This window comes from Ruditapes philippinarum, unplaced genomic scaffold (assembly GCF_026571515.1).
Source record: "Ruditapes philippinarum isolate M1 unplaced genomic scaffold, ASM2657151v2 ctg4284_1_1_1_1, whole genome shotgun sequence".
Lineage (NCBI taxonomy): Eukaryota > Metazoa > Mollusca > Bivalvia > Venerida > Veneridae > Ruditapes > Ruditapes philippinarum.
Window position 1 is genome coordinate 1 of NW_026860669.1, and position 12,992 is coordinate 12,992.

General features: G+C 30.5%; 1 protein-coding gene across 1 annotated transcript; it reads left to right on the top strand.

The window, feature by feature from the left end:
* Nucleotides 1-330: 330 nt before the first annotated feature.
* LOC132713003 (probable histone deacetylase 1-B) lies at nucleotides 331-12,474 on the top strand (the record flags this gene model as incomplete). The annotated part of the gene is given in 14 exon segments (XM_060695441.1): nucleotides 331-448; nucleotides 794-868; nucleotides 1,322-1,460; nucleotides 2,763-2,904; nucleotides 3,653-3,745; nucleotides 4,103-4,211; nucleotides 4,984-5,124; nucleotides 6,723-6,831; nucleotides 7,207-7,265; nucleotides 7,834-7,905; nucleotides 8,378-8,542; nucleotides 8,836-8,917; nucleotides 9,826-9,872; nucleotides 11,729-12,474. Coding segments are annotated over 14 exon segments (1,431 nt in total), but the record flags the coding sequence as incomplete, so codon positions are not given.
* Nucleotides 12,475-12,992: the final 518 nt, after the last annotated feature.

Sequence of the window (12,992 nt, forward strand, 5' to 3'; positions counted from 1 at the left end):
CCTTATATAATTAGATATCTACTAGTGACTGATTAAAAATAAATGAACGATGATGTAACTTTAAATTACAAAATATGACATAATATTTACAAAATGCAGCATAATCAGATGAATAGATTCTTAACTTTACCACACAATGAAAACAGCCATTTTTAACAAAATGCTCATGAAGTAATGGGTTAATAAGTTCTTTGAAATAAAGGATTTATATAACATTTACCATTTTTAAAGTAAAATATATATGATATGTGCAAAGTGTTAGTCACTGTTATTATGTATTGTTGGTCCAGATCAGGGAATTATATAGATGTATTAAAATATATGTTTCAGCGACCACACAAGGCCACCCAGGAGGAAATGACCAAGTTCCATAGCGATGATTATATCAAGTTTTTACGAAGTATACGACCAGATAATATGTCCGAATATAATAAACAGATGCAGAGATGTAAGGATGATACTTCACTGAGAATATTGTTTTCTTTTCATTCTTATTTCAATTTGATATAGTAATTGTTCAGTTTATTTATGTAACAAAACTAGACACATCTTTTTAATCTAACATGAATTACTGGGGCGATTAAAAACCTTTTTTTGCAACGCAAAGTGTATATTTGAATTTTTGTCTGCTGTCACATTTGCTGGAGAAAAAAATATAGCAGATTCTGTAAGACTTTGGATTGATTTTCATTGATAGAGTAATATAAGCAACCAATGCTGCACTGTACATTTTGCCTTGTACAGGCCATGGGTATGATTTGGTATATAAACTAGTAGTCTATATATATTACAGTCAATGTCGGTGAAGATTGCCCAGTATTTGATGGCATGTATGAATTCTGTCAGCTGTCAACAGGAGGATCTGTTGGTAAGAAGTGAAATTTGTAAAGTTTGTTAACAGTTATTGATGTATGAATACTTTGAAACAAATCTTTGGAACTAATTTTTGTTATCTAGTGTTCCAAGTGAGAAATAAGATCAGCAGTTTTCAAGGTTCAGTCTGAATCAGCAAAAGAGTTAAACATTGATTTATAGCAAATTAAGATAATATAAAACTGTAAGTTATGTAGATAAATTTATTGTATACCCCATTGTATATAATTATACTGTATACCTGTACCATACTTTATTGTCATCATGTTTCAATTTTTTCCGCCAAGGATATAGATTTTTGTTACTTTGAATTACTTTAAAAAGTAATATTTCATTAGCAAACATTTATAGTCAGTTATATTAAACTGTTACTAGTATACTTAAAGTAATCAGTTATATACTGAATATACTGAAATACTCAGTAATTATTATTGTGTTTTATTTAAAGCTGGGGCAGTAAAGTTGAACAAACAGGCAGCAGATATTGCTATAAACTGGGCCGGTGGTCTACATCATGCTAAGAAATCAGAGGCATCAGGATTCTGTTATGTTAATGATATTGTACTTGCCATTCTGGAATTACTCAAGTAAGGAGTTTATGCAGTTATTCTTCACTGTTAAAGGGACTCCACTGAGGTTTGTTGACATGACGGGACTGAAAATTGTTTTTCAAGATTAATGTACCATTTGATGTAGGTCTAGACCAATAACTTGTTTGCAAAATTTCAGATCCTTCGCTAACTCATTTTCCCAAAATAAATATTCAATTGTGAAATTCAAAAATATCCCAAAGTTGTAAAGCGTTGTAATGCGTTCACTCATATCTGTCTTAGAAAAGCACAATGAATCCAAAAAGAACAACCACACGCGTGTAGTAGTTTGTTTTTTGTTTTTTTTTTTTTTAGAAAAGCACTGAAATACGACTTTTGCATGATTTTTAGCTCGACTATTCGATAAGAATAAGTAGAGCTATTGCAGTCACCCGAGCGTCGGCGTCGGCGTCGGCGTAACCACTTATGTTAAAGTTTTTGCAACACCTCAAATATTTTCAAGGTCCGTATACATATGGCTTTGAAACTTTGCACACTTGTTTATCATCATGACCCAATCTGTAAATAAAGAGGGAACTCTAGCTAGTATTTTGACATAATTATGCCCCTTTTTCGACTTAGAATTTACATTAAAGTCTTTGTAATAGTTCAAATATTTTCAAAGTCCATTGACATATGGCTTTGAAACTTTGCACACTTGTTCAACATCATGACCCCAACCTGTAAACAGGGGGAGGTAACTCTATCAAGCATTTTGACAGAATTATGCCCCTTTTTCGACTTAGAATTTACGTTAAAGTTTTTGTAATAGTTCAAATATTTTCAAAGTCCATTGACATATGGCTTTGAAACTTTGCACACTTGTTCACCATCATGACCCCAACCTGTAAACAGGAGGAGGTAACTGTATCAGGCATTTTTTTTACTATCAAGCACTAAGAATAGTCGAGCATGCTGTCCTACCGACAGCTCTTGTTGAGTATATTAAATTATTTGATTATCTTTTGCGAATCTTTCTGTTTTATGTTCCCCAGTTGATTTATGTAAGAAATTCAAATTTCATGTTTATAGGCTATTGGACCTCAGTTGAGTTCCTTTAATTGCAAAATCTATCTGAAAGTTCAATTGAATAAGATTTTGTGTTGGAAGTTGCATATTACTTTACTTTTTTTCTAGTGATAATACTAGTATCTATATCTGATAATGGCTGTTAGTCATGTAAGTTAGATAAATAATGGCAGTATCTTTTGTCATACATAAAAATACAAGAAATGAAAGTTTGATGTATGTATTAGTGTGATATGGAAGCATATTATATAAAGATGATTGTTATTATAGATACCATCAGAGAGTGTTATATATAGATATTGACATTCACCATGGAGACGGTGTAGAAGAAGCATTTTATACAACAGATCGTGTGATGACTGTCTCATTCCATAAATATGGATAATATTTCCCTGGTACAGGAGATCTTAGGGTAAGATTGACCTTCATTATGATTGTAGATTCAATAGACATTGTTAGTAATACCTTTGCATTACATGTTCAAGTTGATGTCTGCTTTTACTATGTAAAGATCATTCCTTTTTATCTTTGAAAGGTGTTAATTTGAGACAAACATGCACCTTTGTGGTCAAAATTATATGTTACTGTCTTGAACTTGTAACACTGAAATGATTTTTTACTGAATTATACCCCTTAACTTAGGTTTTGTGGCAAATTATCTCTCCAGTCACTTTAAAGACATTAATTTGAAACTTCCCATGTGTGCACCAAGCATCATTAACACTAGTTTGGGTTTTACAGAGTTATTCCCCTTTGTGCACATTAAACATATCTTGTTTTATTATCAAACTCTGAGAATTGTTAATAAGTTAATGTTATATGACAGCTTTTGCTGGGTAGTATCTAAGTGTTTATTACTGATGTTTAAATGATAACACCTAAATTGTTAGTTTGAGTTTTGTATTTAAAATTGATAACTTTTATAAATTATAACTATTACATATATATCTGATTAAACTACAGATTATGTATGTTATATGTAAATATTGTAATGATTGACGACATGTATAAGTGATGATGTATATTTTTTAGCTCGACGATTCGATAAGAATAAGTAGAGCTATTGTAGTCACCCGAGCGTCGGTGTCGGCGTAACCATTATGTTAAAGTTTTTATAATACCTTGTGATGTATATTGAGATAGAGTTTGTTTGTGTACAGGATATAGGTGCAGGAAAAGGGAAATATTATGCTGTCAACTTTCCTCTAAGAGATGGTATTGATGATGAAGCATATGAAACTATCTTCAAACCAGTGAGTTGTAAAATTTAATCTAGATTCCCTAAAATTTAGTTAGTTTTGAAATTTATTTATTTGCTTTATGCCACTTTCACAATTTAAATTGATTTTTAGGTATATTAACATTGAGTTGTGTTGTTATGTTTGTACATATATACCATTTTTACACATTATATGATTCCTGAAATTTGTCTTGTTGGAGTGGTAAAGTTAAGTGCATAAAGAGTAATGTTCAAATCCTACTGGTAATGTACATTAGACTTCAACAATTCCTACATTATACCCTTTTATGAAGGCTAAGGAGATTGGTTAAACAGGGCTCTATAAGAACTGTAATGGTCAGTTAGATAATGTTGTTGTTGTTGTTATTAGGTGATGACCAAGGTTATGGAGATGTACCAGCCTAGTGTTATAGTGCTACAATGTGGGGCTGACTCACTATCAGGGGACAGACTGGGTTGTTTTAATCTTACTCTCAAAGGTCAGTTCTAATTACCTGTAACATTACTACTATCATAATGTTAGCATTCTATGTATTCTTTTCTTTTTATATAATAAGTAATGGCTAAGTGTGTGTGTTTTTTTTTTTAAGTTTGATAATGATTTTCATAGCATTTTAATTAAATTAAGTTGTTGTGCTTTCTCACAAGAACTAGTTAGGGAAGTCTGTTTTCAGTTAAGACCCAAACAGAGTCTTGTCATGATTCATTTTCACAGAAAAGCTTAAGGGTGTTTCCGAGAGTTTTCATATATACATAGGCAAAATTATAACTGTTCAATAGAATTTCTTTAAACTTGGCATGTTGTTAGAATATTATTAATGGAAACATTTAAGTGGAAAAAATTTGGGTTAATGTTCTCAGTTTAAATTTTGCCTATATGTCTGTATGAAAACTGTTTAAAAAGTCCTGAATTTGGCTTTTATTTAACCCTTAACGTGCTGAATTTGTGTTATGGATTTTCCCCACTTTGAATTTGGAACAGTTTATCTAAAATCTGAAAGTAATTTAGTATAAATAAACAAACAGCCACCAGCAGTATAGAGCATGGTCACACTTCACAGTTGGCTCTATGCTTGTGGTAACAGCTAATCTTTTAAAGTTTCAGAAGGGAAGAGGGTAATTTATCAATTAATGATGACAATATTACTACATAATTGTAAATAAGTTTCTAATGTTAAACACTTATTTCATGGTAAACCAGTGTTATTATTTTGTTCATTATGTATAAGACTTGTTGATGTATATTTACAGGTCATGGTAAAGCTGTAGAGTTCATGAAGAAATGGAATCTTCCATTGATGTTACTGGGTGGAGGAGGTTATACCATTAGAAATGTAGCTAGATGCTGGACACATGAAACATCTATAGCTCTCAATGTAGAAGTTGCCAATGGTAATTATACTGTACATCAGTACATCTTTTATGAAGGAAGATCTCAGAATTTTGTTTAATTAATTGGGATTTTATATATTTTAGTCAAAGGGAATTTTTGTATTTAATATTGGTAAGGATGTCATGTTTTTATATAATTTACAGAACAGAACATTATTTTATTTCGACTTGTACATAGTACATAATCTTAATCATACATAGTGTGATAATACATTGCAATACATTACAATATATTTTCAATACTAATTTCCAATGCATTAAAACAAACTTTATATACAATGTCATGTTACTTTAGTTATTATTCATTAATTATGTATATTATTAATGTTATGGTTAATTTTGCCGCCATATGGTATAACGCTGTTTATTAGATCTTATGTCTTGTATTCTGATGAAGCTTCTGTATTAAGGCGAAATGTCAGACATAAAATATGTGTTATTGTTGGATGTTTTATGTTTAGTATAGAAATACTAACAAATTTCTTAAGTTTGAAAAAAAAATTAAATATTATGTAGATAAGATAATAATGGAAAATTAATATGGGAAATTTTTACAGTTTCTGTTATTCCTATGTTTACATGGCAGTAAGTTGATGTAGTTGCAGCTTGTTTGAGGTTTAATATTAAGAAATGAAATTATATATATACTGTGCTCCTCTTAGTTCACAGTACTTAACACTTTGAAGCAGGAAAGAAAAAAACAAATGAAACTTATGGTACAAAAGTTGTCATAAGCTTTTACATATAGGTATTTTCTGCTGTATGACACAAGCAAACAACAATATGTTTAGTCAAAATCAGTTTAAATGAGCAAGACGTAGACCATATGTCGGCCATTTTGAAAACAGTATGTCATCATTTAATTCGCAGTAATGATGTTTTATTTCAGTTTTTTCATGTTTCAGTTAAAATTTCTACATGTTATTTGGCATAATTTTAAATGTTAAAAGTATGTTTACATTGTGACTCAAAATTTATTTTTTCAACAAACAAGAACATTAAGAAAATGATAATTGTTTCAGACCTATGCAAAAATTTAACGGACTATTGTTGCTTTTTGCAGAAGTTTGTAAAATGTTGTTCTATTTTACGTAAAAATCTAGAGAAATTCAGTATTAAACTTACACTCATTCAATATTCTATTTATCACATACCAAAAAATAAAGACCATTTGAAGTGAAAAGAACCATTTTTCATTGACGCGCCTATAGTATAACGCTAATATTTAACGCATTCTAACATAATTTTAAATGTTAAAAGTATGTTTACATTGTGACTCAAAATTTATTTTTTCAACAAACAAGAACATTAAGAAAATGATAATTGTTTCAGACCTATGCAAAAATTTAACGGACTATTGTTGCTTTTTGCAGAAGTTTGTAAAATGTTGTTCTATTTTACGTAAAAATCTAGAGATTTTAAATATTTTGCACAAAAACTTTGTTGTATAGGTTGTATGAATAAAATATGTCAATTCTGACCAATTTATGAGTGGTCACAAGAAAATATGCCTTTACCGTGAAATAAGTGATGACGCGGAATTAGTGATGTTGAGTATATGTGTGTGATTAAATGTTTCTTTTTATCTGTCCTTACAGAATTACCATACAATGATTACTTTGAGTATTATGGACCAGACTTCAAGTTGAACATTAGTCCCTCAAATATGGCCAACCAGAACACAGGAGAATATCTGGAAAAAATCAAGTAAGTATTTACATATCAGATACATGAAATACATGTGTACATGTAATTATCTACATGAACCTTTATTCTCCTAAATTACTTAAATGGAATTGACTAGCTTCTATGTTTCTATGTTTGGAACTGACAGTTATCAACTTTGTGTTTATCAAGATGAAAATTTTTAGTAAGCTGGCAGCTTTGAGCCTGGTCAGACTGTATTGATGTGCAGGCTTATGCCCAGATGCTCAAGCATACATTTTCTTCAAATGGCTTTTAATAAAAGAATCCAGTGCTGTTATATTTTGTCAGTTTGAGTATTTTTCTTTTATCTTGTGTTTTATCTCATTGTCAACTAAAACTCACTATTTTACTGATACAGTATTAATTGTATTATAGGACAAGGTTGTTTGAGAATTTGAGAATGTTGCCTCATGCACCAGGTGTTCAAATGCAAGGTATTACTATACTTCTTAACTTCTTATCCTAGATGTATAGAATTATTAATATTGTAGTTAAAACTAACCACTAAACAGTTACATGTACTGGACATTTTTGATGAAATATTTAAGGCCTATAGTGCAAAATCTGGAAATTTCAGAAAATATATTTACAATTAAAAGTTAAACCAAATATTACTGAACTTATAATTTTATCATATTTGAAGTTTAAAAAATAGAGTTAAATGTTCACTGTTTAGGTATATTTCATATTCAATTGTCTGAAAGATTTCGTGTATCTTGACTGGTTTTGTCATATGCTGTCTTTTACATCGCAATGTTTATACCAATTTATTGAATTATCCATACAAATGTAGATATTTGCTATGTTTTAGCGAGTTGTATGCCAATGTGTATACTGAAAGATTTTATTGTTCAACCTTGCCTTCTCATGTCATACCTACATGTTATTGTAACTATGTCTATGGGTTGAAGACAAGATTTTGCAATAAAGTTGAATTTGTTATAGACAGGTATCCTGTAGCCATGTATGGTAAATAACTGTGCTATTGTATAACTATTTCAGCTATACCAGAAGATGCCCTCAATGATGAGAGTGATAATGAAGATAAAGAAAACCCAGACAGCAGAATCTCTAGTATGTCCCTTTAACATTACGATAGTGATACTGTCTTGAATTCTCTTATTTTAAGCCTGTCATTTTCCTAGTTTTGTACTTTTCAGTTTCGGCTTCTTAATAGGATTTCTTTTAAATTGTTTAAATTTATAACATCTTCAATGCATTCTTAATTTTGGCTGTATTTAAATTATTCTTAGAACTTTTAGTTTTAGAAGTGAAATGTTACCAAAACTGGTAAAATTGGCATTGCACATTCACAAATACCATTCTGATATAGACTTTTACAGAACATTCAAGTTTTGTTTTATCATAAATATCTAAGATAAGAAACATTCAACTCATGAATATAATCATGATGTTATGATTTGAAAGAGATTGTTCATCATTCAATTGTTCATCTATTTATGTTGAATTTACTAGAAAGAGTTCCATTGTTTATGTTATATTTATAAGATTACAGTATTTCTGACAAATAAAATGATATTTTCAGTACGTGCCAGTGATAAACGTATCCACTGTGATGAAGAGTTTTCAGACTCGGAAGACGAGATGTCAGGACCAAACGAGGCCGGAGGTAGACGAGACAGAACGTCACACAAACCAAAACATAAACGACCTAAAACAGACGATGAGAAAAAAGCTGAGGGTGCTAAATGTAAATTATCCTCATTTTATCATTTAGAAAATAATAATAAAAAAACAATCACAATAGATACATTGTATTCAATAATTTCAATTAAAAAGTATGTAAGGCAGTTATCATGTTATCAATTGTGTTAATATTAATAGAAATTTATAGTTTATGTTACAAAACTTATCTTACTTTACATATTCTTCTAGTAATCACTGATCAATGATACCAAAAAATACAGCAACTGGAATATATATAACAAATGTACCTGGCTACTATACATTGTTTGAGACATGTGAATTATATTTTATTTACAGCAGACAACAAGGACGGTGAGAAAAAGGAAGTGAAGAAAGAATCTGACACCAATGAAAATGCTAAAGATAAAGATCAAAATATGTAAGAATGTGATTATAGTTTACATGCTTTGTTAAATACATGTACATAGATTAGTTTGTTCTTAAGGTTGGTTTTACTGTGAACTAAAGGTAGAAAGTTTTGAAAGAAAAAACATCACATTATGCTTTAACATGTCATATAATTGCCGATATATCAAACATTATATTTTACTAATGATTCTGATTGATTATCAAGTTACTGTATGTTTACCATGCATTCAAATGTTGTTGTCAACTTATAACAGTCTATCTGCCATGACACACTGATTAATGTTTTAGAATCATCTGATCCTTAATGCTGTGTGATTTAGTCTCCCTACGGAACTCTGTATCCTTCTTTATAATACTGCACGTTTTTAACGTCAGCTTTTCATTGGATAATCATGACATTTATATAGTTTTATATACACGGCTGCTGTCGATTCATGAAGAAATCTTACATTTTTCTCTAAAAAATGATGCTTGCTCTATTATAAATTCGTTATAAAGATTGTTGACAGGTTATATGGCTGTATATATACGGCTGTTTGCAATATAACCCTCGCCTAGCGGCTCTGGTTATATTTACAAATAGCCATTTATATAGGGCCATATAACCTGTCAACATTCTTAATAACTAATAATACATTTTGTATAAGGGAGCTGTCCAGCTATTTTATGCTTGTTGTACCAAGTGCATATTGAAACCCAATCTCAAAAAATAAAAGACTGAGCTTACATTTTTTGCAGGAAATATATATCACCATTAAATGCTCCTGCTTTTACTCATGTTTGATAGTTGATCTATTTTCTTAATAATTATGCTTTAATAATGCAAATGAATATCTTATTTTTAACTCACTGTAGCATGTAAATTAGACTTGTATCTTATATATGTTTTATACATATATCTCTTTATGTTTTTTCCAGGGAAGAGAAAGATAAACCAGCTGCCCCTGAACAACCTGAGAAGAAAGGTTAGTATATCAGAAATTATGTTCATGAAAACAATACGTTTCTGTAGCCAAGTGGTTAAGGTCTTTGACTTCTTCAAACACTTCCCCCTCACGGCTATGAGTTCACCCCAACAGGGACTTTGGATGCTTTCATGTGTGGAAACCATCCATCTAGCTTATGGAACATTGGTGGTTCTACTCAGGTGCCTGTTTGTGCCTGAAGTAATGCACGGAAAAGCACCTGAGGTCTTCCTCCACCAGTAAAGCTGGAAACTCGACATATGACATACACTTTTGGTGCAACAAACCCAACAAGAAAAAGAAAAAAATAACTAAAAACAAGTGTTGTTTATTATTTAGCACAATTATGTCTGCCAGGCATTCGCGGCATTTTGTTCTTGGACAAGAGGACACATAGTTTGATACCTGTTTTTGTGTATGTCATTCACTATATCTGTTTATTTAAAAAAACAAATGATATAACCATAATGTTACTTAAATAGCTTGTATCTTAGTTAAGGCAATTAAGAATAGACAAGATCTTCTCAAAATAAATGATTTAATGTGAAACAGTATTCTGACTAAATAGCAAGCAATTTAGAAATCTTGGAAGTTATTATTAAATATGAAAATGGAATAAATATCTTAATAATTCGGATCTGGTTGAAGTTATACTGATACCTCTTACTTAAATATGAAAATGGAATAGATATCTTAATAGTTTGGATGTAAATCAATGAGTTTGATAAAATATTTCACAAATATTCCTTTATGGTAATACAATATTTACAGTCATCATCTCCAAATAGAAAGGTAAATGTCTGGTGTGTACACATGCTTCATCATCATAATAATGCTGTAATCCAGAATGGAATCATTGTTGCTTAATCCCTTAACATGCTGTATTTTTATAACAGATTTGATTGGTACAATTCATTTAAATATTCAGGGATTTTTATATAGAGAAATAGAGCCACTAACAGTATAGAGTCTGACAAGACTTCACAGATGTGCAGGATGGCCTGGCTCTATACTGGTGGTGAAGGTTATTACTTTTCAGTTCCAGTAGGTTAAGTTGCTAATCAATTTTCATTGTAATAGTTGGTAATTTAGCTAACAATTTGAATTAATAACAGAAAATCTTGGACATATAACTGGACTTTATTGTTTTGTTTTGCTGGTTTAGCTGCTGTTTGATTGTTGTGGTATAAAATGAGCTGCGTCACGACAAAACCAACATAACGGGTTTGCGACCAGCATGGATCCAGACCAGCCTGCGCATCCGCGCAGTCTGATCAGGATCCATGCTGTTCGCTATCAGTTTCTCTACTTGTAAAAGAGTTGGTAAACGAACAGCATGGATTCTGATCAGACTGTGCGGAAGCGCAGGCTGGTCTGGATCCATGTTGGTCGCAAACGCATTACGTTGGTTTTGTTGTGACGCGGCTCAAATATTGTTATGACAAGTATGGTGACACTTCAGTTTCTGTGTAGACAGCAGCTTCGTTTGTTTTTACAACGTTTAGTGACTTTATATTACTTGTACTCAAGTTTGTACTAAAGTTTCACTGTGTTGAAATAAGATACTTGATTTCCTATTCAATTTCTACTATCTCTGTGACATGAATGTGTTACAGGGTAGAGAGTTACTAATGCTACTCATTGGACAGACATGTCTTTGTTATATCAAGGTAAAGAAAAAATGCTTGATATTTGCTGATGAGTTACATTTTACTAAAGGATGGTCAAGTATCTATATGTGAAGGTATTAATGTGTAGTTAACTTATAACTAGTAATGATGTAAATATATATAGAAGACTTAATCAATAAACTGGTGATGAAATGAGTGTTAAAGTTATATATTTTATACTTCCAGCAACTGACTCAACTAAACCTGATGCCCCAGCTGATGAAAATAAAGACACTGCAAAAACAGAAGAAAAACCAGCATCATAATCTATGTCAGTGTACACTCAAGTCGATAGACGGTTGTGTTCATTAAATACTACGACAAACAATAGAATTTTATGTTGTTAAGAGTATTGTACATCTAGCTGTAATATCATATAATAATGAAATCTACAATCAGTAGTTGAAATGTGGCCATTGCAATATAAAATATCTGCAAAAATTGTGTTTGACTGATATATGGATCAGCATAGCAATATATAATCGTGAACAAAAAGTGTATTATAAAACAGTATGATTTAAGATTCATTGTACAATTTTTTTACAATAGACAAGAGCTTTATCAATTTAAGAAGAAAGTCTTCGTTGATGAAACATCTAAATGCATTATATGTTGTGTAATTTGATGTTTGCTGCAAATAAATTAATCTAGATTTTAATGAAATAGAAAAGAATGTTCTACTTTGAAATTGGTGTATTTTCTCAACACATTTGTAATAAAGATAAAAATATTATATTAGGAAACATAAAGTAAATGTTTTTTAAACAATGTTAAAAGATGAAAAAGCAACGTTGTTTTATTTCTTAATGATTTGTTTCATTTATATACATGCATGACATACATTTTCATTGTCAGCCATCATTCCATTAAACTTGTTTACAGCAGTATCAAATAAAACAAAGTCCTGAGAAAAAAATAAAATTTTGTAGAAATATTGTGTTTGTACTTCTATATGTTAACCAGAGCACATCATTCACCACATGTCCATTTATCCATTATTTTATTTTTGCTATGTATCCTCATAAACCTCTTTGTCAATAAAACTTTAAATTGTTCAAGAAATTATATCAAAATGAAACATTCCTCTATTATTTGAAAAAGAGGTACACCATTTATAATACTCCCAGATAATGTTGCAATTTTAAAATAACTTGTGCTAATATTTAATTGTGGAATTCAGAATGTTGGAATGATGATAATTCTTGCACAAACAAAAAAACATCCATGGACCTGGCTTTTTTATTTCTGATATTTTTAATGGCCCAATAAGTTTTCAAAATTGGTTTCAAAAGCGTTTTCTTTATGATGTCCTGTTTCAGTTTACAACATGTTGCTTTTTGGTCATATAGACAATAAGTGCACTGATAGGGATTTAGTAATTTGTATGGAAGTCAAATAATTATATCTGAGGATTAATGTACCTTCCAAATCTTGTAGGATAATTTTACCA